This window comes from Micromys minutus (genome assembly GCF_963924665.1).
Source record: "Micromys minutus genome assembly, chromosome: 13".
NCBI classification, from domain to species: domain Eukaryota; kingdom Metazoa; phylum Chordata; class Mammalia; order Rodentia; family Muridae; genus Micromys; species Micromys minutus.
In genome coordinates this window covers 23,720,734-23,744,294 of record NC_137982.1, presented here as the reverse complement: position 1 = coordinate 23,744,294, position 23,561 = coordinate 23,720,734, and the positions used below count along the sequence as shown (strand labels likewise).

The 23,561-nt window shown below is 34.7% G+C and overlaps 2 protein-coding genes across 5 annotated transcripts in view; one reads left to right on the top strand and one right to left on the bottom strand.

Annotated features, from left to right (window-relative positions):
- ORC4 (origin recognition complex subunit 4) overlaps positions 1-17,717 on the top strand; it is a 38,292-nt gene extending 20,575 nt beyond the window's left edge. Inside the window, exons 8-14 of one of the 4 annotated variants that reach the window (XM_080927382.1) lie at positions 1,943-2,094; positions 5,545-5,718; positions 10,763-10,849; positions 12,963-13,071; positions 13,806-13,901; positions 13,991-14,058; positions 16,953-17,717. In XM_080927382.1, the coding sequence (XP_080783508.1) occupies positions 1,943-2,094; positions 5,545-5,718; positions 10,763-10,849; positions 12,963-13,071; positions 13,806-13,901; positions 13,991-14,058; positions 16,953-17,141 (875 nt within the window). In that variant the 3' untranslated portion in view covers positions 17,142-17,717. Of the gene's footprint in view, positions 1-1,942; positions 2,095-5,544; positions 5,719-10,762; positions 10,850-12,962; positions 13,072-13,805; positions 13,902-13,990; positions 14,059-16,952 lie in introns of those variants that run through there. The other 3 variants (XR_013975307.1, XR_013975308.1, XR_013975309.1) reach the window with 3 other exon arrangements.
- Positions 17,718-19,158: 1,441 nt separating this feature from the next.
- Positions 19,159-23,561, bottom strand: part of ACVR2A (activin A receptor type 2A) — a 73,623-nt gene continuing 69,220 nt past the window's right edge. The window contains exon 11 of the mRNA XM_080927274.1: positions 19,159-22,767. Coding sequence (XP_080783400.1) covers positions 22,573-22,767 — 195 coding nt within the window. The 3' untranslated portion in view covers positions 19,159-22,572. The remainder of the gene's footprint in view (positions 22,768-23,561) is intronic.

Here is a 23,561-nt window from a genome sequence, read left to right as displayed (position 1 = left end):
AAATTTTGCTAATGACTAGGGATGTTGAATATTTCTTTAGGTGCTTCTTGGCCATTCAGTATTCTTCAGTTGAGAATTCTTTGTTTAGCTCTGTACCCCATTTTTAATAGCATTATTTGATTCTCTGGAGTCTTAACTTCTTGAGTTCTTTGTATGTATTGGATACTAGCACTTTATCAGATAAAGGATTGTGGCTCAGTGGTTAAGAGCACTGACTGCTCTTCCAGATGTTCTGAGTTCAATTCCCAGCAACCACATGTTGGCTCACAACCATCTGTGATGAGATCTGATGCCCTCTTCTGGTGCATCTAAAGACAACTAGTGTACTCATATGTAATAAATAACTAAATCTTTTTTTAAAAGGAAGAAAGAATATGATTTCTTTTTCAGGGATTAATCAGTATCAGTGAGATGACTCAGCATGTAATAAGCACTTGCCACAAAAGCCTGACAACTTGAGTTTACTCCTTGAGCCCAAGATGTGAGGTTGCGCTCTGACTTCCACACACTCACCGTACCACACTAGAGCATGTACACAAAGACATCATTCCGAATGATAAAATGTAAAAAGCTAAAATTACTCACCTGTAATCAGCTGTCTCAGATAAACAAGAATAAAATAATTTTTTATGCTATTTGGTATCTGTTATATAAAGATGCTATAAAAGTCACATACTTTTGTTGTTATAACTAGGAAGAAATGTTTAAAAGACCATTCATGTATTTTCCTGGATAGGGTATAATAGGTAGAATTTTAGATTAACATATACCAGGTTTAAAAAATTATTACATAATTATTTTAAGCATGTTTGACAGTACTTTTTCCCTGAGTTTAAATATATATATTTTTTAATTGATTATTTACTTAACAGCTGGGTTGCAGCTTCCCCTTTCTCTCTTTCCAGTCCCTTCCTCTCCTTTCTCTGCCAGATTATCCTCTCCTCCATTTCTCTTCAGAAAAGGGGAGGCCTCCCAAGGATATCTCAGCGCACCTTGACATAGCAAGTTCGGAGACTAACTCTTAAGCTTCTTATCATCCAGGTTCTACCTTTCAGACTGCTGGGATTACTTGTACATGCAAATAAAGACACAGATATATTTTTATATGCAGTGTTTTGACTTTGAATAAACTATTCACACCACTGTGAATAGCCATATTATACAAATATTGTTTCTGTACTAGTTCCTGATTCTGTTTGGTCTTACTGCTTTTTTTTTTTTGTTTTTTCTTGCCAAAATTATATCATATAAGTTCAGGTCATTTTGTTTTATTACCAGAATAAATAAATCTCTTAATCTTTGCTTGATAGGTTTTACATAAATATAAATTATTTACTCTTAGAGTTTTAATTATTTTTCTATTAAAGTAGTTTTCACTCACAGTAGAGAGAAAATGTATTGAGTCCTATTGAACATTTCCTTCTGAATGGAATATTAAAACATATTGAAAAGAATTATAGTAGTTAGGAATTTTTATTGTTGTTTTTAATTATACTTTATATTCTAATTTGTGTTTATATAGAAAACTTAAAGGGAAAGTTCATCTTGCATTTCTATTAGTAAAAAATATGTCTCTTATGATACAATTCTTGTTCTTTAGTGACTCCTAGATTGTTTGATAGTATTAAAAAATAATCATTGTAATTGTTAAGGAACTACATTTACATAATCATAAAACTATGTTGCAATGTACACTTCTCAATTTGTTTATCAAACTGCTAGACTGGCCATCTTTGTCCTGTGTATAACTTTTTATGTAGAAGTAAACCTGCATGTGTAAATGTTCTGTCCAGAGTAACATACCAATGTGTGTTGACTAGAAATTTAAACTATAAAGTATATAGCATTTTGAAAATACAAGAAAAGTTGGTGTTGTTACAAGAAAACGTTGATGAAAATACAAGAAAAGTTCTTGTTAATCTAAAACTCAGGTTTTTTTTAGGTGACCGGACTAGCAGTTGCCCAGTGATCTTCATACTGGATGAATTTGATCTTTTTGCTCATCAGAAAAACCAAACACTCCTTTATAATCTTTTTGACATTTCTCAATCTGCACAGACACCAGTAGCAGTTATTGGCCTTACATGTAGATTGGTAAGTCTGTTTTAATTTGAAAAATTCAAATTTAATTATACTGACATAAGTCATTTAACTTAAAGTCATTTAAAATTTATCTTTGTTCTATTCTTTATGCACTAATCTTGGCTTTTCAGTTGACAAGAACAAAAGATTGCAACATAATCTATGAACTATGCTTTTATTCCTGCCAGTGAACACATGGAATAACACTCACAAATACCAATGAGTGAGATTTGTAATCTGGCAAGTAAAGGAACAATTATGTGATAATAGTAATATTTTATATAAATTGGTAACATTTTTTACTTTTTCATACAAGTTTGTTTTACAATTTGGAATAAGTTACAAAGAATATATCTCCATAAGTTATATAGATTTTTACCAACAATAGAATGAATTCTTGCTTTAGCATAGATTTTTAAAATAGTTTCCCCTGAATTTGAAGTAATGAAAATTTTAGACACCTATATCAGTCCTTTTCTGCTTAATTTTTTTTTGTTTGTTTTGTTTTTGTCCAATCCTGAGAACTGAACCTAGGACATCACACATAGTAGGCAAGCACTTTTTGTCTTCACTATTTTGATCATTGCTATTTTTATAGAGAAGTTCACTTATGAATTGCTCAGACTGTACATTTACTTACTGTGGATCCCAGAAATGTTGATTTTGTGATTTTTCTGAGCATAGGATACAGGATTATACTACCAAAACCATCTGTGTCTAATGTGTGTACTCTTGTAACATGTAAAACTGTTAGAACCGCCTTTTCTCTAACTCAGGTTCCCCACCATCCATTTCCTTTATTCGTACACTTATTTCAGGCTTGAATATTTATTTATTTTGACTTTGAGTTTTTTCCAATACTACTTGGTATACTTCATGTACTTTGAGATTCTTCTTTTGTAATTATCATTGATACAGTGTATGTATCTTTCTCCCAAACTAGAAGCTATCACCAGGCTTAAAGGAACACCACTTTCTGTATAGAAATGGATAGGGAGGGGGTGAGCTGCAGGCTTAGTGACCATAGTACCTGCTGGTCAAATGTGAGGAATATAGTTCAATTCCCAGAATGTACTTATTTGTTTAAAGGACTTGAGTGTGACAAACAGCCCACTGGCAATTCCAGAACTTTAAGGCCTGCCATATACCTCTGTAGCAAGCTATCTGATCAAACTAGCCTAATTGGTGGACCTGTGGGTTAAATTGAGAAACTCTGCTTCCATGAACAAGAATGATAGAAAGTCATGATGAATACTCTTGACTTCAAATTCAGACTGTACACATACAAACACACCATGCAAAGCATGCCACAGATACATAAGAAAACATGAAGATTTTAATTCAAACTTCAACACCCGTAGATGTGGGCCACTGTAAACCAAGCGAGAATGTTTCTGTCTTTTTTTTTTTTTTTTTTGTATGTGTATGTAATAGGTATGTCCACATGCATATACAATGGCATGTTTGTGGAGAACAGAATAACTTGTAGGAGTCACTTTTTTCCTTCTACCATGTGAGTCCTAGAGATCAGACTCGGGTCCTCAAGCTTAGTAGTAAATACTTTTACCTACTGAACTGGATCACTATCCCTGTGAACCCAGTATTGACCTCTGGCCACATACACACCCCATATACAAACATTTGTGAACATTGTATGTATATTTCTCTAATTCTGTAGTTTGTTTATGTCGAATCATACTCATGTATATTTATGAAAATACATATAGAAAAACCAAAGCATGGGTATAAGCAGTTGCTATGTAAGTAAAAAAACCCTTCTTTGTAAAAATTTCCCTTTAGTATTTGCTTTTGCTTTCTCCTACCTTTCTTTAGCCTTGAATTTTTAGCTTTTGTCATTACTGACTACCACCAGATCACCTTCTGTGTTCCGTTTTCTCTATTCTCAGGTACAAGATTTTTTTTCTTTGCAATTCCATCTAACTTTGGAAGGTACTTGCTGTGGCAGACATGTGACTACCAGATGACAACTTGAAGGATTTAGATCTCTCTCCTCCTAATGCGTGGGTTTCTGGGATTGAATCTAAGTCCTCAGCCTTGACAGCAGGGGCCTTTTCACATTTAGCCATCTTCCCAGCACCCAAGTACAGTGTCTTAATCTTTCTCTGCCTGGAGTTTGCTTTATTAATCATTGCCTTTCCACTATTTGTTTATACAAGTAGCTTACAGCGTCTCTTTAGTAGAAAATAAACTAGTGAGTTCTGTCACTATCACTCAGCTGCTGTCACTATGAAACTATTACAAACATTTTAGGGATTTGTTTTCCTCTCTTGAGCCCACAACTCTATAAGTCTGCTGTTTTACTTCCTAAATATCCTGTGATTATGTAAGTTTTTTGTGCAGATTATGGCTTATTAACCCCTTTGCTTATTTTCTACTATAAAGATCATTCAGCTAAAAAAAATACAATTTCTAGAGCCAGTTTCTTTTTTAAAGAAAAATTATTGTAGAAAATGTCAATACTTGTTGGAGATAATATTATAATGAGGCTGGCTGACTCTTCTGCATTTATTGTGTAATTTTAGTAATTATCACAAAATGTTATAATCTGTATCTGTCTTCCCTATGAAATATTGAGGCAAAACAATAACATCTCATGATTATGTTTTTCAGTTAATTTTAAGAAAATGAGAACTTCTCAAAAAAGTTTATTTTCATTTATTACACCTTTAAAATAAACAATAATTGGCTGGAGAAATGGCTCAGCTATAAAGAGCACTTGTTTCCATTATAAAGAATGAGGATTCAGTTCTCAGTAGTGGTTCCATCCACCGATCACGACAGCTTAATGCTATCTATACTGCAACAAATAGAATTTTGCTGTTATACATCATGTTTCTTGGGGCTCTTAAACAAAATCATGCAGATCTCTGAATTTTTATTAATGGTAGTCTCATTGCATTTTGTTACCTCAGATTTTTATCTGAATTTTTATAGGTTGTGCAGAATACCATACGGATGTACTTAATGACAGTCCCTGCACATGAAGAGTAGCTGTTCGAATGTACTCAGTAGGTTTGGGAATTTTAGCACCTGATACTGAGGCTAGAATGCAATCACGAAGATACTGGTGCCTAGAAAGAAATTTTTTAGTTCAGTAGTTATCAGTTTGTGGGTTGCATCCCATTTCGGGGTTGAACACCTCCCTGGGATTCGAAGGGGTAACCTGAAACCATCCTGCACATCAGATATTTGTGTTACAATTCATGACAGTAGCAAAATGACAGTTTGGTTGTAGCAGTGAAGATAATGTTCTGATTGGGGGTCAGCAAAGCATGAGGAGTTCCATTAAAGGTCACAGCATTGGACAGCTTCAGAACCACGAATCCAGCTCCCTCAGGTTAAAATGCTTCTGGATTATAAATGTTAGAAGCTATAGTTGGCTTATTTTCTAACAGCATCCTTTCACCATGATCTTATATGGATTTCATTTTTGTTTTCAAGGATATTTTGGAACTCTTAGAAAAGAGAGTGAAGTCACGATTTTCTCATCGGCAGATACATTTAATGAATTCATTTGACTTTCCACAATATTTGAAAATATTTAAAGAGCAATTATCTCTGCCTGCAGAATTCCCAGATAAGACTTTTGCTGAGAAATGGAATGAGAATACGCAAGTAAGTTGAAGATAATAATCACAAAGGAATGTGTGTCTTTATAAAGGAACACAAACTATAAACTTTTTTTCTTATTTAAGAGCAGTAGAATATACTGTCTCCTAAAATGTCTCTTCAAAAGAACTTCAGGTTAAACTTTAACACTAGTGTCAGTAGTTTGACATTTTTATCCATACCTGCTGTACTTTTTGCATAAATTTTTAGTGAATTTGCAGTTCAAATTTTTTATATTTTACAAATTTAGCAAGAAACTACCACTGATATTTCATATTTAATTCTATGTATGTTTTTACTTTCAGTTCTCATAAACAACTCCAGCATTAGTATGCTGATTATTGATTATTAGCGTTAGTTTATTAGAAACTGTCCAGGCTATGGTGCCTCTCTTATGTGTACTAGGTAACCAGACCTTACTTGCAAACTAAATCTTGTTTGACACAGTTCAGTGATTTAGATATAATTTCTTTCCTTTTTAAACTTTGTTCTGATTCATATGTCCCCACCTATAATAATCATTTCTATAAAAAATACATAGAAAATTAATTTAAGGTAGGAAATGTTTATTTTGAGAGTATGTCATTGAGTTTGAGGATATACTGGTGGAAAGGTAATGGAGGCCGGAGCTTTCAGCAGTTGGTCAGCAGTGTCTGCAGTCAGGAAACTAGTCATGACTGTTCCTATTCAGTTCCTTTTCAACCCAGGATTTCAGCCCATGTAGTAGTGCTACCCACAGTTGAAAATGTATTGTATTAGTCACTGTTACATTGATGTTACATTACCATGACCAAGGCAACTGTTTAAATGAAAGTATTTAATTGAAGGCTATATTACTGTTTCAGAGACTTGTTCTGTTATCATTACAGCAGGGAGTATGGACATAGGTGTACATGGTGCTGGAGAAGTAGCTGTGAGCTACGTTCTGATCCACAAGCAGAGGCAGAGAGAAACTAAGCCCGTCAGGGGCTTGTAAATCCTTAAAGCCTACTCCCAGCGACACACTTCCTCAACAAGGCCACATCTGCTAATCCTTCTAATCCATTCAACCAGTTTCATTTCTTGGTAATTAAACAACCAGTTATGTGAGTCTATAAGGGCCATTCTTAATCAGACCACCACAAATGTCCCACCTCATTAAACTGTCTAATCTAGACAGTCCTTTACAGGAATGTGCCAAAGGGCATTCTAACCTAGATAATTTCTCATTAAAAAGTCAACATTCAATATTATCCATCATAACTATTGTATGAACTCCAATCCTTTAAGAGTGGTTAGTTTAAATCTTCCACCAGACTAATCTTTCACAGGACTCAGGAGATTGTTAAACTAGGCAAGTTTTCTCTGATACTGTGTCTGATTCAAGGTCTGTATTAGGTACATTCCTTGTAATTGGTACTTTACATCATTGTTTTTCTTATTATTGTCAAGAATTTAACATCTAGGTCTCCGGCCACTTGCTTTACTTCTCAGTGCCTAACAGGCCTTCATTCCCTTTATATAGCTCCTAAGCTAATTGATAGTCTTATTCTGTCATGTTTTTGAGAGATATGAGTGCAGTTGTTCCTTCACATTTAAATGTCTGCTTTCCTGTTGATTTTATTTTCCATGCCTGTTTACTCTCTTTCTATGGTGACTTTACAGTGAAGACCATCATTCATCTAACTGTGTTCTAATGTGAGTGTCTATAACTGTATGTATTTTTAAACCTAAGGGTCCTACATTGTGAAGTGCAACCACAGTTAAAATTAAACAGAATAAAATAGACACTTGTGTTATACATATATGGGTTTTTATTTGTTACTCTATTAATAATTCAGTTTAATAATGACCTAAATCTCTTGCTAATGATCAGAACCAACTTAAGATGATGAGGATTTATATGGCTTACAGGTTAGAGTCAGTCATTGACAGGAACCTGAAGGCAGGAAGTAAAGTGAAATCCATGAAAGAATGCTTCTTACTAGCTTTTTCAATTTACTTTATTATATACCCCAGGACTACCTGCTCAGACATGCATGATTCAATCAGCTCTAGTTATCAGTTAAAGGTATCTGTTTGTTCTTATCTTCCCAAACTAAGAATTTGACCAAGACACATGCAGCTTAAGTAGTTCACTCCATAGAGAGCCTGAGACATGATCCTTCAAAATGAAGAATGAGGTAGCAACTCATTGAGTCCTTTCAGGTTTGTCACTGTGGATGACTGTCTTTCTCCTGAAGAATCATGATGAACCAAGTATCTCTTTAAGTTCCTTATTTCCTTTGAGCCTTTTGAAACACACAGATGTCAACTTCTTTGATGATGCAAGTCCTTCATTAGCATGTAAAAGTTCCCTGGGACCTTAGTTTCTGATATGGTGGCAAGAACTACCTTACTTTCAAAGATATTTAGCCACAGAAAAAGCATTTGTCCTTTAGGAAACACCCTTTTCAAGACACTGCTGCAGTTTTCTTGGTTCCTACATGCCTAACTGCATCTACCCAGGGTACTTAGGTACAACTGTGGTTTTCTTTGTTACCTCAGGTGTGGCTCCCTAACTACCTGCTTTCTTCAGTTTTCTTGTTTTATAGCCCCAGACTTAAATGGTGCATGGAAGGTAAAGATCTCTTTCCGGTGGCAGTCTCAGCTTTAGTGTTCAAAGGAGAGCTAGGGCTTGCAGCTCATTATTTCTTCTCTTAGGACAGTCATCTGTATTGCCTCGCATGGGTGTGTTTATAAAATATACTTAGAAAGTCTGTCAGTGACATGGCCAGGGTCCTTCTCCCTTGTCTGGTGAGTCTGTTGTGAAGATGGTTTGGGGAGCTGGCCTCTGTGCTAGTGCTAACATTGTGAGAGAGCTTTGTGTTGGCTTGTTTACTTACTTGCTTACATGTCTGAGATAAATCTATAGTTTCGATAGGCCTTTAAAAGTAATAGAAAATGAGTAGATAGAAAATATATCTGCTGAAAAAGTAAAAAAATTTTTCAAGAGACTAAAGCTTATTTCCTTAATTTAGGTATCTATTTCATAGGTAAAAGAAGCAAGCCATAGTGTTATAGCTCTGGTAGAGATAAAAACATTTAGTTTTCTGGGCTGTTTTTTTTTTTTTTTTTTTTTTTTCTTTTCTGCCATTGTTTTGAGGTTTAGTTCAGTTTTTATGTTTGTTAGGATTTTTTTAATGGTCTTTAATAATTTTTTATGATGTCATACAATGTCCTTTAATTGTATGGATTTGTTGTTTGGTTGTTTCTCACCTCACCCTGTTCTTTTTGTGCTACCCATGTACTCCGTTGTGGGCATCTGCTGGAGACTGTCTACCCCAGGAACAATTGACTATCTCTCCTAGAACTTGTCGACTTTCCTAACCCTCAGCCAATGCTGGGGGCTCAAGAACCCCTTTGCATACTGTGCCAGAGTGCTAACCGGCTTGATATTGTCTGGATAGCCACAGCTCCCATGAGTTTATAAATACAGCATTTCTACTCTGGTCTTCCTTGTTCTTTGGCTAAGAATATTTCTGCCCCTTTTCTGTGATGGTCTCAGAGCTTTGGGAAAGAGTTTTAATATATAAGAGTCCCATTTCTTGCGATATACTAATCAGTCCCTTACACTCTGCACATTTACCATTTGTGAGTTTCTACATTAACTACCATCTGCTATATAAACTTTAAAAAGTGTAAAATCTGTACTAATATACCAGACAGGAATTTTGAGGGCAGTGTCCATATAGTACCCTAGAGCTCTCCAGCCATAGGTTTTTGGCCATAGTTACAGTACTAGGTATGTGCCTCCTGTGAAGAGTCTTAAATCTAGTTCATAATATTTATAGCACTACTGCTCCTGTGGGCATAGCTTGTCATGCTCGTCATTATTTTGTTACGGTTTTATTCTTATTTAAAGAAAGGGAACCATTATACCAAGCAGAGGACTTTTAAAACATTACGCCAAGTGCCATTGCGTCTTTCCTTGCTTTGTTAAATCCACTTTTTCATCTGTATTCTTTACCTTCCATTGAATCCCAATTCTCTAGAATTGACCCCTTATTTCTGTATTCATTAACATCTTCTTACTCTACCTCAAATTTAGTCTTACAAAGTACTTTTAATTGTATCGCTGATTATCTTATCACTTGCCTCTTGAATCTTTACTTGTCTGATGGTTAATCTTCATGATATGTGACTACTTTAGATTGCCATGGAAACAACACTTCTGCATGCATCTATGAGGGTATTTCCAGAAAATTTAACTACAAAAGGGAAGACTCATCCTGAATGTGGTGTCACCATTCCATGTGCTAGAGTTGCATACTGAATGGAAAGGAGACCATGAGCTAAGAACTAGCATTTATCTCCTCCTTCCTGATACAATGCTTGTACACTGGCACATGCTTCCTCAAGTTCCTCTGATCATGCCTCCCCCTTAATGTTGGATTATACCCTTCAAAAGTAGACCAAAATAAACCCTCCCTTAAGCTGCTTTATTATTAGGAATATTTTCTTCAGGAAGAAAAAGACAGCGTATACAGCTTGTTTTCTGGATTGCTGTGTTCTCTTGTTTATTTTTAGAGGCTTCGGTACATCTTTTTCATTGTTCCCTGTTCTGTCTGCCTCTTAACTTCTCAACCACAGCACTCTTCACAGGCACTCCGCCTACCCCACTCCCATAGCTCATCTTTTTCAGTCTTTCCCCGCCCCTTTTCAGTGAAGACTGGCCTCATCAGGCAAGACTTCTGTAAATGTCTGAATTCTCTCCACAGTTGTAATTGGCTCCAGTTGGGCTTTCTTTTTTCTTTCTGTCCTACCCCTTTGAAAATGATTCCTTTCTGTTGTTTCTGTGACAAGATCTTGTTTCAGCTCATGTTCTTACAGCTCTTGATAATTTCCCCCACAACATTCTTCTAACTCCACTGTTTCTCAAGTATTAGAACTCCTATTCTCTGTTGTGATATGTGCTGCATTCTGTTCATCCAGCCCTGTTCATCTAGTTTGACTAGAGTTTCCCCATAGTAGATTGGAAATTTGGACTCAGGCAAGATTTTCATTGACTTTGTTGTTGGTGTTTTTTTAGTGTCTTTCTGAAGATTCAACTGTCCTTGAAGTTCTACAGAAACATTTCAATGTCAACAAAAACCTGCAATCATTACATATGCTATTGGTTTGTATTTTTAAATACTCTTATTTTTACCTGATATATGAAAATAATTATACATATTATTTATAATTATTATGTATAAGTACATAAGTATTATACCTATTTTACATATAAAACTACATATTAATGGACTGTCTTATGTTTTGATACATTCATATATGTATAATCTGTATCTTTAACATTTTAAAGTACCATCAAACTGTTTTCAGTAATAGCTAGACTATTTCTACATTCCTACCAATAGTATGTAAGAGTACTGCTTAAATCTTGATGTAAAATTTTTAAGCTTATAAAGATGCATTTGGGAAGAAATGTCATATTTACTACATTATGCTGATTTTTGAATATAATACACAGTTTACTTGTTGAGTTCTTGCTTGGTTATTTTCATTTTCAACTTTTTTATGCTTGATTTGTTGAGTTTATTATGAACCTATTTTAGATTTTTGTCAGATGCTAGGTCAGTGTATATGATCATATAAGTTTTCTTTAATGATTAATATACTAGATTACGTTCATTTTTCTTTTGAGGCAATTTGTTCACAGGGTTTTGTTTATTCTATTTTGTTTTTATTTCACCTGGTGAAGGAGACGAATCATGTCCGGGTATTTAAATAATGTCAGTATTAATCAAATACTTACTTGTTGTGAATCATAATCTACTTCATTCATTAATAATATTTGAAATTACTCTAGTATTTTTAGAAAATTATACCACATGCCATTCAGGGAGACAGTATTTCTTGGTCCTTTTATTTCTGGTCATTTTCAATAATAGAAATAGGTAATAGTGACCATTTGTTAAGTAGCATACTTACTTGATAACTTTTCTACATAATATCTAGCTATTTCATCATAATTATTTCCCTATATTCTTTGGTATTTCTTTTTTTAAATAAATTGAAACCCTTGAGTTAAACAGTTCTTTCACAGCAGGTAAATAGCAGAGCCGGATCTCGTCTTTAGGCTGTTTCAAGAGTATGGCATGTATCATTTATTTCTACCATGTCATCTTTACTGATTCTTATTCCCCACATCTGCTTTCACTAACAAATGTTGTCTTTCTCCTAATAAATGTCCTATCTCATTAGTTTAATTACCTTCTACCCATCAAAAAGGAACTTGGATATAATCAAGTTATGGATTTAGAATCTTTAGATTAAGACTATATATCCATTCATCCGCACATACATAAAGATGCATAAAACAACATACATATTTTTTTACTGCAGCCTTATTACCAAAACTGAAAATGCCCTATGTTTATTAACAAGAAATGAGGAAATGTGTGTATATATAAGGGAGTATGATAGAAAATGAATTGAACTCGAGTTGAAGTCTCAATGTGGATTAATTCTCATAATAGATTTTTCATTCGAAGAAAAGTTCTAAAACTACATTGCATTGGTTATGGAAGACTTGAAAATTGAATTTTGTTATCTAGTAATGCCTACAGTATAGTTTAAAGTTTATAAGAATTTCTTAATAGAAAGATATTCTTGACTGTTTTACTTGGCAAATGGTGCAGTACAATCAAGAACAGTATTCACAGCTCTATAACAGGTATATTTTATAAAATATAAAAGTATGGGGTATTATATGGATATATTATTGTTTGATTTTTTTTAATTTAAAAAATATCTTAAAATTAATACGAGAAAAAAAGCCACAAATGGCCTGAATTCTACCTTGTAGAAGAATGAACTTCAGGGATTTCCAGCCTCTTGTCATTAACTGTCTGAAGTACACATGTAACCTGAAGCTGTATGCTTGCTGTATCTATCTATTGCTACATTATATACCTGCTACGTCTGCAAACTGTAATTCTTATATTCCAAATACAAATCATTCAGGGGTAAAAGGTGTGTGATAGTAGTTAATTTTATTCTTTCAGTTTTTTTCTTCTTGGACTTTTAAAAATGTTTTTTCTTTGAGGGAGTAATAAATAAGATTCAGATGCAAAGTAGTAGAGAGCAGCGTCTGAACTGAATCTTTGCTGCCTTCTCAGGGAGCAAAGTTTGAGGGTACTTCTAGTTTCTGTCTTACAAGAATATAGATAAAATATCTCCAGAATATTCAAATAAATAAGCACTTTTTAAAATACACCTTTCTTTAGATGCTTGCTTTAAACCGAGTAACAGTATCAAACCCATTTATGACTTCAGCAGATCTGATGGAGGCACAGCATATGTGTAGCTTGGATTCTAAAGCAAATATTGTACATGGTGAGAAACTACTTTGTTAATCTTTGTTTTGATCCTTTGATTTTAAAAATTTAGATTTAGATTTTTTTCTGAGATTATAATTAGTACTGAGCATAGTCCTTTATACACATAATGCTCTATATCTAACTTTTAATTATTAAGTATTAATATTAATTATTAATGTATTAAGTATATTATCACTCTTACTTAAAGTGAAAGTAACTGTGTTCTGCATCCCATCCCATATAGGAATTCCAGGTGGCATTATTTTTGATGTTCTCCTTGCTTACCCTAAGTGCTGTTCTATTTGTTGGTACTTACTCATTTGGGTTTACTATCCCTTTTGAAATATAAGATATATTTTAGATCTAATTTCCAGAACTTCTCTGCATAAATGCCTCCCTCCCAAAGGCCTATGATACTTGAAATTAAATGATAATCACAATATCTGCTGTTTGTTGTCGGCCATATAGTATCAAATCTTTTATTCGTATAGCAGATCCCTTTAAGTTTAGAAAAAAACTTTATATTATAGAGCATCCCACCCCTGGGGGAAAAAGGCCTTTAAAGTTCAGGAAGTTAAGTGACTGACTTGTGTTTTTGTACATAATAGTTATTGAGATACCTTTAAATACATAGAGCTTCTGACTTCCTATGTCCTTCAACGCCTTTGAGTTATTTTCTGGACAACAGTTTAGTGGCATGAACTCAAGTTTAGTGGCTGTAACTCAAGAGTCATCTCCCTTTAATTCTAGGTCTATCAGTCTTGGAAGTCTGTCTTATAATAGCAATGAAACATTTAAATGACATTTATGAAGAGGAGCCCTTTAATTTTCAAATGGTGTATAATGGTGAGATGAAAGAAAGGCTTATAATTTTCTTCTAGATTTCTTGCCTGTTCCTTATTTGAAAATACTAATTCTCATTGCTTACTCTGCAGAATTTCAGAAATTCATTCAAAGAAAGGCCCATTCTGTTTATAACTTTGAGAAACCAGTGGTTATGAAGGTATGGTTTGATTTGCTTGTATTTTTTATCAGATCCAGTGATTTTTTTTTTAATATACTTCATAACTCTTTGAACCCTTTGGCGTTTTATTATAGCAATGTTTTCAGCAAATTTTATAAAAGTGAAATAAATAATTCTGTAGATAGCCGTTTCACAGTTTGTGAAGATATATTGCCCTCTGCTGTCTGTTTTTAGCACTTGCATACTGAACAGGAACTAACCCTCTCCAATCCACAAGTTGACAGGTACAAAATACTAAGTTTTATTTAGAGTAAGGTATCAGTTCACAACTTAAAATGCTATCCTAAAATACATTCTCCACTACAGAGAAGATGTAGCTCACATTAGATAGCCTTACATTTTCTAGTAGGCTAGGAAGTAAAGGTCAAATAATTTTAACAGTGTAACCCAACTGATGAAAATTAGTTCCAAATTTATGATAAAAATATTTCTGAACTATTTTTGTGTCTTTAAAATCTGGTATATTTTTACAGCAGAGCCCAGTTTAGTAAATATACATTAGAATTTCATTCTTTTAAGCTCATTAAATGTTTAGCTAAAAAATAGATTTACATTTTTAAATTATACCAACTATACTCATTTTTTAAGTAAACTTAAGTCTACCCATTTTAAGGTTATATTTAATGAAAATTAAATAAATATAAATACAGAGCTGTATATTTCAAGGTCCTGTTCGTCCAGTGTTCTTGGGACAGTGTGGTTCTGGGGACCATATGGGAGTAATACTTGCTTTGTTAGTAGTAGAAGCTTGATCCTGTGGTGTTCCTTATAGAGCACAGTCAGAATTTCATTTTCTGTAGCAGTTATTAAAAGTGAGCAGAGTCTTGCCAGTTCAAGCAGCAGCAGTCATAGATAGCATCCTGATTCTTCCCTTGGCCTCCTATCTGGTTGCTACAATTTTGAAAAGGTCACCTGAGAGTGTTTACGAATAATTTGTAGATGTTCATTTGTACATTTTAAAATAAGAGTATAATTTGTATCTTGGAAAGATGTTTTCAATTTTGTTCAGCTACATCTGAAGAATTTAATATTTTCTCGTTTTTCAAATGACTGAGTTTTTTTTTTTCTTCCAATAAGGACTTTTATGGAACTGTACGAATGCTCAAGAATCTACATCAGTGTATCACTGGTTTAGTATTTCATCAGAGTATAGTTTTTTTCTTTTTGCCTTAGTAACATACTTAATCAATTATCAAGTGATGCATGAGTTGTAGAGTAAGAGGAACCAGTGAATAAGCTCCACTAAGGTGACTGAAAAGGCTAAACAAACACAGTCCCCTGCCCTACTCCTAGGTCTTCGCCATCTTACAGGGTCCTTTGTTTATATGATCAGCCAATTGGCCTTACTGTACTCTGGGGTCTTTCTTACTTATCTTGTATTAATAGCTGTTGAACTTACCTAATTTTGTTTTGTTTTGTTTTTTTATTTAAAGTAGTTATCAGTTATGGATTCCCTTCCCTTGGATTCTTCTCACCACCTAACCCTTTTAACGCCACACACATGACCCCTCCCACTCTCTCAGTTTTTAATAGACAGGCAAGTAGAAAAGATAAGCAAGAACTAAACAGAATTAAAAAACTTGACAACAAAAAGAGAAAGAGAGTAAGAGCATCGGGAGAAAGCATGCACAGAGGCACAAAAACAGAACCTATAAAAATAAATGGAAGCCATAATACATAAGCCAGAGAACAGTAACAGGAGAGAATGCTGAAGCAAAGCCATAATTTAATTTTGTGTTGGCTATCTGCTACTGGGTGTGGTCTGTATCCTTAAGTGTAGTTTGTATACCCAGAGATTAGAGAATTGTTTTCTCCTTTGCAAACAACTGTTAATTGGAGGTACCTTCTTGCTTGATACTTGAGACTCCATCTGTCCAAAAGGACAGTCTGTGCCTCCTTTTTCACAGAGTTTTTTTGAGCGTTGAAGGGGTGGGCTCTGGTGAAAAACTTGTATTTAGGTAGGTGTTTCAGGGTCTCATCTGCACATGTTCCTGCTCTGAGTATTCTTTCCCATCTACTGCAAAAGAAAGCTTACTGATGACAGCTAAGTGGACGGCACTCTCGTCTATTGATAGATAGCTGTACTTTAATGTTCAGTAGGCTTTGTTGAGACTGAAAGAAAATATACATTCTAGTGTCCTATCTCATTAAAAGTCATTTTAAGATCAAAGTAATCAAAGCACTGGAGCTATGTGCCTCAGAGGTGGACATGCTGAGTATTGAGTTAAGACTTAGGTACAATACCCATCACTCACCACTGGAAAAGTCCAAGTAACCTATGATACCATCTGCCTAGAAACAAAGCCTAATGACTAAGGTTCAGGAAAAATTAATATTTGCCTGATTCACATTGAGCATTATGCAGACATATAACTGTATCAAAACACTTTCTCCAAGTGTACACTTTTTATGGACTTGGGTAGGGTGGGGCTCTTTTGTTTAATGGTGCAAGGTAAACAATAATCCTGAGCTAAATTCCCAATCCTAAAGGTGATTTTTAGCTGTATTGGTGACCTTCCCAGACTATTCCTTTTTTCTCCCCTGTCTGTCATGAACAATGTTGGAGTTTATTAAAGAAAAATATCCCAGCACTTGGGAGGCAGAAGCAAGTGGATCTGACTTGGAGTGCAAGTTCCAGGAACCGCACAAGGAAATCCTGTCTTCCAGATTAACCTAATGAATGGGAGTGAATAGAATATTTTAATATGAATTTATGTGTACATGGGGTAGAGAGTAGTCAGTTCAAATGTACTGATTTCTCTTTCATCTTTTTCATCTGCCACTGTTTCACACCTTACCAAAACCAGTAATTATCCTCTGGGTTTTATTTATACGTGTCCCCTTTAGTCTAAGCTTTGTCTTTTTTCTTGCAGGCATTTGAGCACTTACAACAATTGGAATTAATAAAACCTATGGAACGAACTTCAGTAAATTCTCAGAGAGAATACCAACTAGTGAAACTACTTTTGGATAATACTCAAATTATGAATGCTCTACAGAAATACTCCAACTGCCCTACAGATGTTAGGCAGTGGGCAACATCCTCACTAAGCTGGCTGTGAAGATTCTTTAAATATATTTCTGTAAAAGATATGCTACTACATTGCTTTGTTTATAAATATTTTTTATGGGAAATTTGCACTTAGTATCTTGGCTATGTTTTGAATAATGGCCACGCGTGGACACAATTTCATTAAATTACAGCATACAAATATCATTTCAAAAAAATAAAATGTGCTTATTTTAAGGATGGTCCAGAGGTGATTTGATACTCTTGCAAAGTGTTTGTGGTCCATTGGAAAGGTTAATTTCAACCAAGTGCATAGTTTACAGATCATGCAGTCAGGAGAGAAATAGGAACAGAAACTACATGAGGAATATTCCGGCTAGATTAAAAGATTGTTATGGTTGGGTTGGTTTTCTTGAGTTGGTTCCTATAGGATCCTGCAATTTTGGATCCTACACACATCCCCAGTGTTACTTTAGTAGACTGGCCCACTTGGGCTGAAGAGCTTATGTGGAAGAATCCAAACGATTCAGCATTTTCCTTCTTTGCACATTTCACCATGATTGAAGGAATTTTTTAATGTATGTTTTAGGTCTACTTTAGTTCAGTGGTGATCAAATCCTGGGCAGCTACTTCCACAAGTAATAAGTGTCCCAAAGTGTGAGCTGCTGGCTTCACAAAAGGAATTCTCTAAGAACATGGAGTGTTGGTCACAGCCCACTTCCTTAAATTCAGACGTAAAACTAACAGGTTAAAATGGAATTTAATCCCAGTGAGTTACTTTGTTCAAGAATATTTGATTGCATATTTAGTTATAGTAACTTTTATAAAATACAGATCCCTTTTATGTGCAATTTGTAAAATATCTGCAGAATTAAATGCTATTATTTACATATTTGAAACTGAACACCAGTGTCCAGGTCCAAGATCATAGTATGGGAATGACTGGTGTGCCCTTGAACGCAGCTTGGGTTTACTGCCATTAAAGCCAGTGTTGTTAAAAACTAAAGCTCAGCAACAAATTTTTTACTATTTTTACAAGATCCTGTAAGAAATAATTTGACTTTTAAGTGATCTTAAATATAAATTTTCTGCATTAATGTATCACCTCATAGTTAAAATCTACCCTCATACACAGCTTTTTTCTTTCTTACAGTAATACATGTTTAGTTTTCTGTATCTTTTTTTAATCATAATAAAATTGAAGTCATACAAATCAACATAGATGCCCAATTTTTAAACTACTTTCACCTTATAAGTTGTTTAAGCTACATTATTAGATAATTCAAAAGTGAGAAAATTAGACTCCAAAAAACAAATCCTAAGAATGTTCAGCATAGAAGTGTTCATCTATAATACACAATTTCACAACTTAAAAGTAGAAGGAAGAAAGGTAGATACTTTTAGGAGGCTCCAACCTTGTCTGAGTTATGTCATCAAGAGCGGAGGAGGAATGATTGTAAACAGTCAGTCTGACTTGAAGGTTCTCTGCTCAAGACTTCCCTGGGCCAAGAGATGTTAACCAGGACTTTCCATGTAACCTTCCTCCATGTGCCTACTCAAACTCGGTTCTTATTTTAAAGACATCTGCTTTTATGCAGATACATCTCTGAAAAATTTAAATCTATTTTTCAAACTTCCATACAGTAACGTCCTATACGTAAGGACATAGTATCTACTGATTTAAAGAAGCATCGCAGTGGAAAGTGGTGTTTCTGTACCAGTGACACACTTTCTCCCATGGTCTGCCTTTTGGTTTGAGTGAGATGACAGTGCAGGCTCTTGGTACCTTTGCTGTTACCCTGAGAGGACAGAATCTGATGAATCTAAGGCTTAAAGAAGCCTATGGTTATGGGCAGAAAGGACCAACATGGATGATTAGGTAGAAACACAGTCTGATCAGAACAGAGGAAGGAAAATTCCCTAATTCACAAACCTCCCTGATTTTATGACCCTTGAAAATCTCAAGACAAGCCTCACTAATTGGGAAGCTCTCACTACCCTCTTTAAGAACATAAATACATAGCTAAAGAAAAACTGCATGTGCAAATAATACCGTATTCATTTTTTATTTAACATGGGGATGGAATGGGGATAGCATACATTTTATTTGTACAATATTTAACAATCACTTATTCAAGGTGGGATTTTATGGGGATTTTTTTCATTTTTAGCTTTCTGTTAAATACTTGCAGAAAAAAAAATAGCAAGTACAATATGACAGTAGTACAACAACCTGTGCCCAAAACACTGACAAGAAATACAGAGTAAAGCTAAAATAACTGTTTACCAATATTTTGAGAGGTAACAAATAGGGAGATACGGGTTGAGACTGCATAAAAAACGTACTGCTGGTTGAATATCTGAGGTAAATGATGTTTAATCAAGATGCTACTTGTATCTTTGTCCATAAATTGTAAATAATTTTATGCACATTATACCAAATCTTCCTAAAAAGTAATTTTTCAAAAAAGTAAAAAAGAGAAACTGGAAAATATCTGATGAAGCATTTTTTTAAAAAACAGTAATCAGTCTATTCCACTAAACTACCATCTATGTGGTGAGGGTTTTTTTTTTTTTTTTTTTTTCCCCAACCATTTGAATTTTACTTAAATGTGACTTAATTATTAAAGATAAGAAAAAAGGGTCAGAAGCGATGTTCTCATAATTTTGTGATACATGATTCTGTTTTTAAGTCCAAAGGTGTTGGTTGTTTTTGTTTTCCTGGTTGTATTTTTAGAATATCACCATGAAAGGTAGTGCAAGTTCATGGGACCAATAATTGTGAGGCACAGTCTCTGTTCTGGAATTCACAAGGTACCTGTAATAAAACATCCAAACAAGAGTCACAATTCACATGCTGAAATCCCTAGCATCTAAAATACATACAAGATCTGTGCAGGGCATAGATAGACTTCAAATAAATCCAAACACTGGTCACTCCATCAGTCCTATGGCAGTTGATCATAAAGCATTTCTCACACGGGAGATCTGGGCAAGGGAGAGTACGAGCAGCAGTTCTGGTGGGTGTCAGAAAGGCAAAGCACAAGACATCGTGAGCACCATACACATGAAGATATACAGGGGTCCAAGTTTGCCATCTCCCTAAAAATAGTTTTCATTCTTTGATCTTCCTTTTTCAGTGTCCCTAACTCAAACTTTTTATCTGCCCACTCTGCACTTACTGTAAACCAAACACTAAAATGCCCTGCAAAAGAAAGTAACAAGACTAGGTATAAGGACAGGTAGTCACTGGAACATTCTTAACGTTACTGCTTATAAAAAAGGCTTTCTGTTAATGTAGGTCTTAAGAGAATACAAGTTTTAAAATTGATAAGCTAGATTTACATACAATACCCAAGATTTCTTTAAAAAAAAATTCTAGTATGAAGACAAAGCATTTTGTATCATGAACCAGTCTTGGTAAAATCTATCTGTAGTGCTTTCCTAAGCCGAACAGTCACAATATCCCTCATTCATCAGTTTTTAAAGGAGGTTGAATGTTTACAACCAGTATCAGTTTACTTATGGAGATGAACAATTTCCTTGTATGCACAATTTCTTATAATTCCCCCTTGATTAGTTTACACGTGGAGCAAACCTAAATCAAGAATTTGAGAGGCCAAATATGTAGAAGTCAGAACAGCAAACACTGAGCTTGGCAATCTTAGGAACACAGTGAGACCTTGGGTGCATGGACAACATACAGTTCTCTATGGTATGTGGCATACAGACAAGAATGCTATTACCCTCCCCACTTTCTGTTGACCTATATTGTTTATTCTTCCCAGAGATTAGTGCACATTATATGTAAAATGTAGTGTCTGATATCTTAACCATCTGAAGATAACACACAGTGAGCTCCTGATACTAACATAAAAACTTTATGAAATTAATTTATGGATGTTAAAGTGATTCAACAAAAATGTATATAACATAATACTGGCTGTTTGTTGGTAATCTAAAAATTCAGGGAATTAAACTTTTACTTGGGCCTGTGTAAGCTTGAGGAAAGATCCCATTATATTCTAATGTTATATTGTTTTTAAAAGCACTCTGGTACCTACTTGCCATCAATTCCACTTTCTTCGCAAGGATAAGGCATGAACTATCTAGAGTTAGCTGTAAAAGTAATTTGGGGTGGAGGCTGGGCTGTGTTCCTTAGACCAGCACTGGTTACCTCTTAATGTCATTGCATATTGTAAGTTATAAGTTCAACTTGTTATCCCTGATTTGTTTTAAAGCAGTACTATCTGAAATCTGTGCTTAAAGGTCACTGTCTTTATCCTAAGACAATTCTCTCCACATCACAGACATCAGATATTACTCTGACAAGACGGCACCACGCAGTACAGTGATAAGGTTACAAGTCTAGAAGCGGAGTGAAGAATTCTGAGTAATGACACTTCCTGAGGTGATCATAAAAGTGATAAGAATATCCCACACACTGTTTGGTGAGAAGAAGAAATACACCATTTTACATATATAAATAGGAAAAAAAATATTGTAAAAGAAAAATGAAGAGCTTTCCAGTGTCACAGCTCACTTAAAAAATTTAAAATCATGCTTTATGTTTTCAAATATTTCCCAAACACAGCACACCTTAAAGAACAAAAGTACTACTGAAGTATGCAATATTTTGGGACCTAGATATAAGGAAGGGGAGGGGGGGTGAAACCATTTTTTTTTTTCCATTTCAAAAACAGCACTTTGTTTTCCCTAAATTACAAGCCAGTAGAAGAAAAGCTAAAACACTGCTTTACAAATAGCCACTTACTATTGGCACTAAGCATAGCTTACCATTTTTCTTAAATAACACAGTGAATTTGTAATACCTTGTTATAAAACATGGACTGATTTATTCAAATTCTGTTAGTGTTTTCAATTTTATAATTTAGCAACCGTGGAACTGAGGTATACCTTGTTGAGGGAGGTTAAAGTAATGCTTGGAAGCCTCTTTACTGTACCCCACTTTGATGACTATGTACACAGAACAGCAGCACACTACACATTCACAAGCTGTGTCATGTTGGCATTACAATAGTCATTTATAGAAACAACAGCAAATGCAATAAAAAGTTACCCTTTTTAAAATCTGAAATGAAAAGTTTTTGATTTAAAAAAAATAGCAGTAGTTCATTTAAAGAATTAGTGTCTTCTGACAGACATTAAGAAATCTGATGTCAGTTTTCAAATACTTGATTAGCCAGGTCCAAAAGATCCTTGATTTGGAGAGTGCCACATTCTTCGTGTAGATTTTCAGAAGTTCTTTACAGTTTGCAGCTTTTCCCTTAGACTCCCCTTCACATCTGTGCTGCAGGCGACGTAGTAAGTCTCCCAGACCCATGCTTTCCACGAGGGGCTGCTTGCATACATGTCCCGGAGGCGTCCTACTCATCTCACACAGAAAATAAACTAAGCATTTTCCTTAGCTTAGCAGCTCCAGTTCAGAGTCCCAATTCTCAGTGTGTACAGATGTGCAACCATCATAGACTAGATTCTTTGGGAGGAAAGTCAACATTTGTCACCATTGTGACCACTGTTACAATGTCCTCTGTAGTAATGATATTTGTTAGTCTTTGCATCTGAGTAATTCTTTCACCTACACATCCAGCTGATAACCTGGCTTCTGCATCGTGATCCCAACATTCTTCTATCGTTTCACAGAGCATTGCCATTCCCTAAGAGGAGAAGAACAGTCAAACTTGACAGCTATTGCTTCCTGACAGGAAAGAGGCTAACAGTGTCATAATGAAATAGCTCTTTCTGTGGAAAATGGTTTCAAGATGAGCAAAATTTGACTAGTACCCACTCTGGGTCTTTTTAGTGGATGTATTTTGCAAGCCAGCCTTGGCCTCAAAGTCTTGATCATTCTGCCTCAAGCATGAGTGAGGTACAGTGGTGGGATGACATTCATTTCTACTGAATGTCATTTTACATACCATCGAAATAAGTCATTTTTCAAAGCAGTAGAAATTTAACAACAGGTATATGTTTTTAAGTTCTAAAAATCCATGTTCATAAATCTGATCATTTTAACGCTTAGCTTTTCAAGAAGACTCACAACTGAGTCTAATGTGGGTTACAAGAGTTTTTTTGTTTCTATCTTTTTAAAAATGATTTTCTTAAGTTGATACTAGCATTTCTCCCTTTCAGTTACAATTAAAAGGCCATTCTTGAATCAGATCTCCGGCTTCAGGGTATAGTTACTTAATTCCTATTTGGGTTTCTAGTGATATTAACACTAAATGGTCAGCACAATTCTATGCTGTTCTGTCTACTCTAACTGTAAAGTGAAGTCTTGAAAGAAATGACTTAAGACTCCCTATAATAAAGAAAACCTGGTGCTTAGTATGTGTTAAAATGGCATTTATTAGAAGTTAATGATCAGTAAGGCTATCCAGCTTTCTACAGGTTCCTCATAGAGCTTTCCAAACAGGAGATACGTGAACTTAATTAGACTACTGAAGTAAGA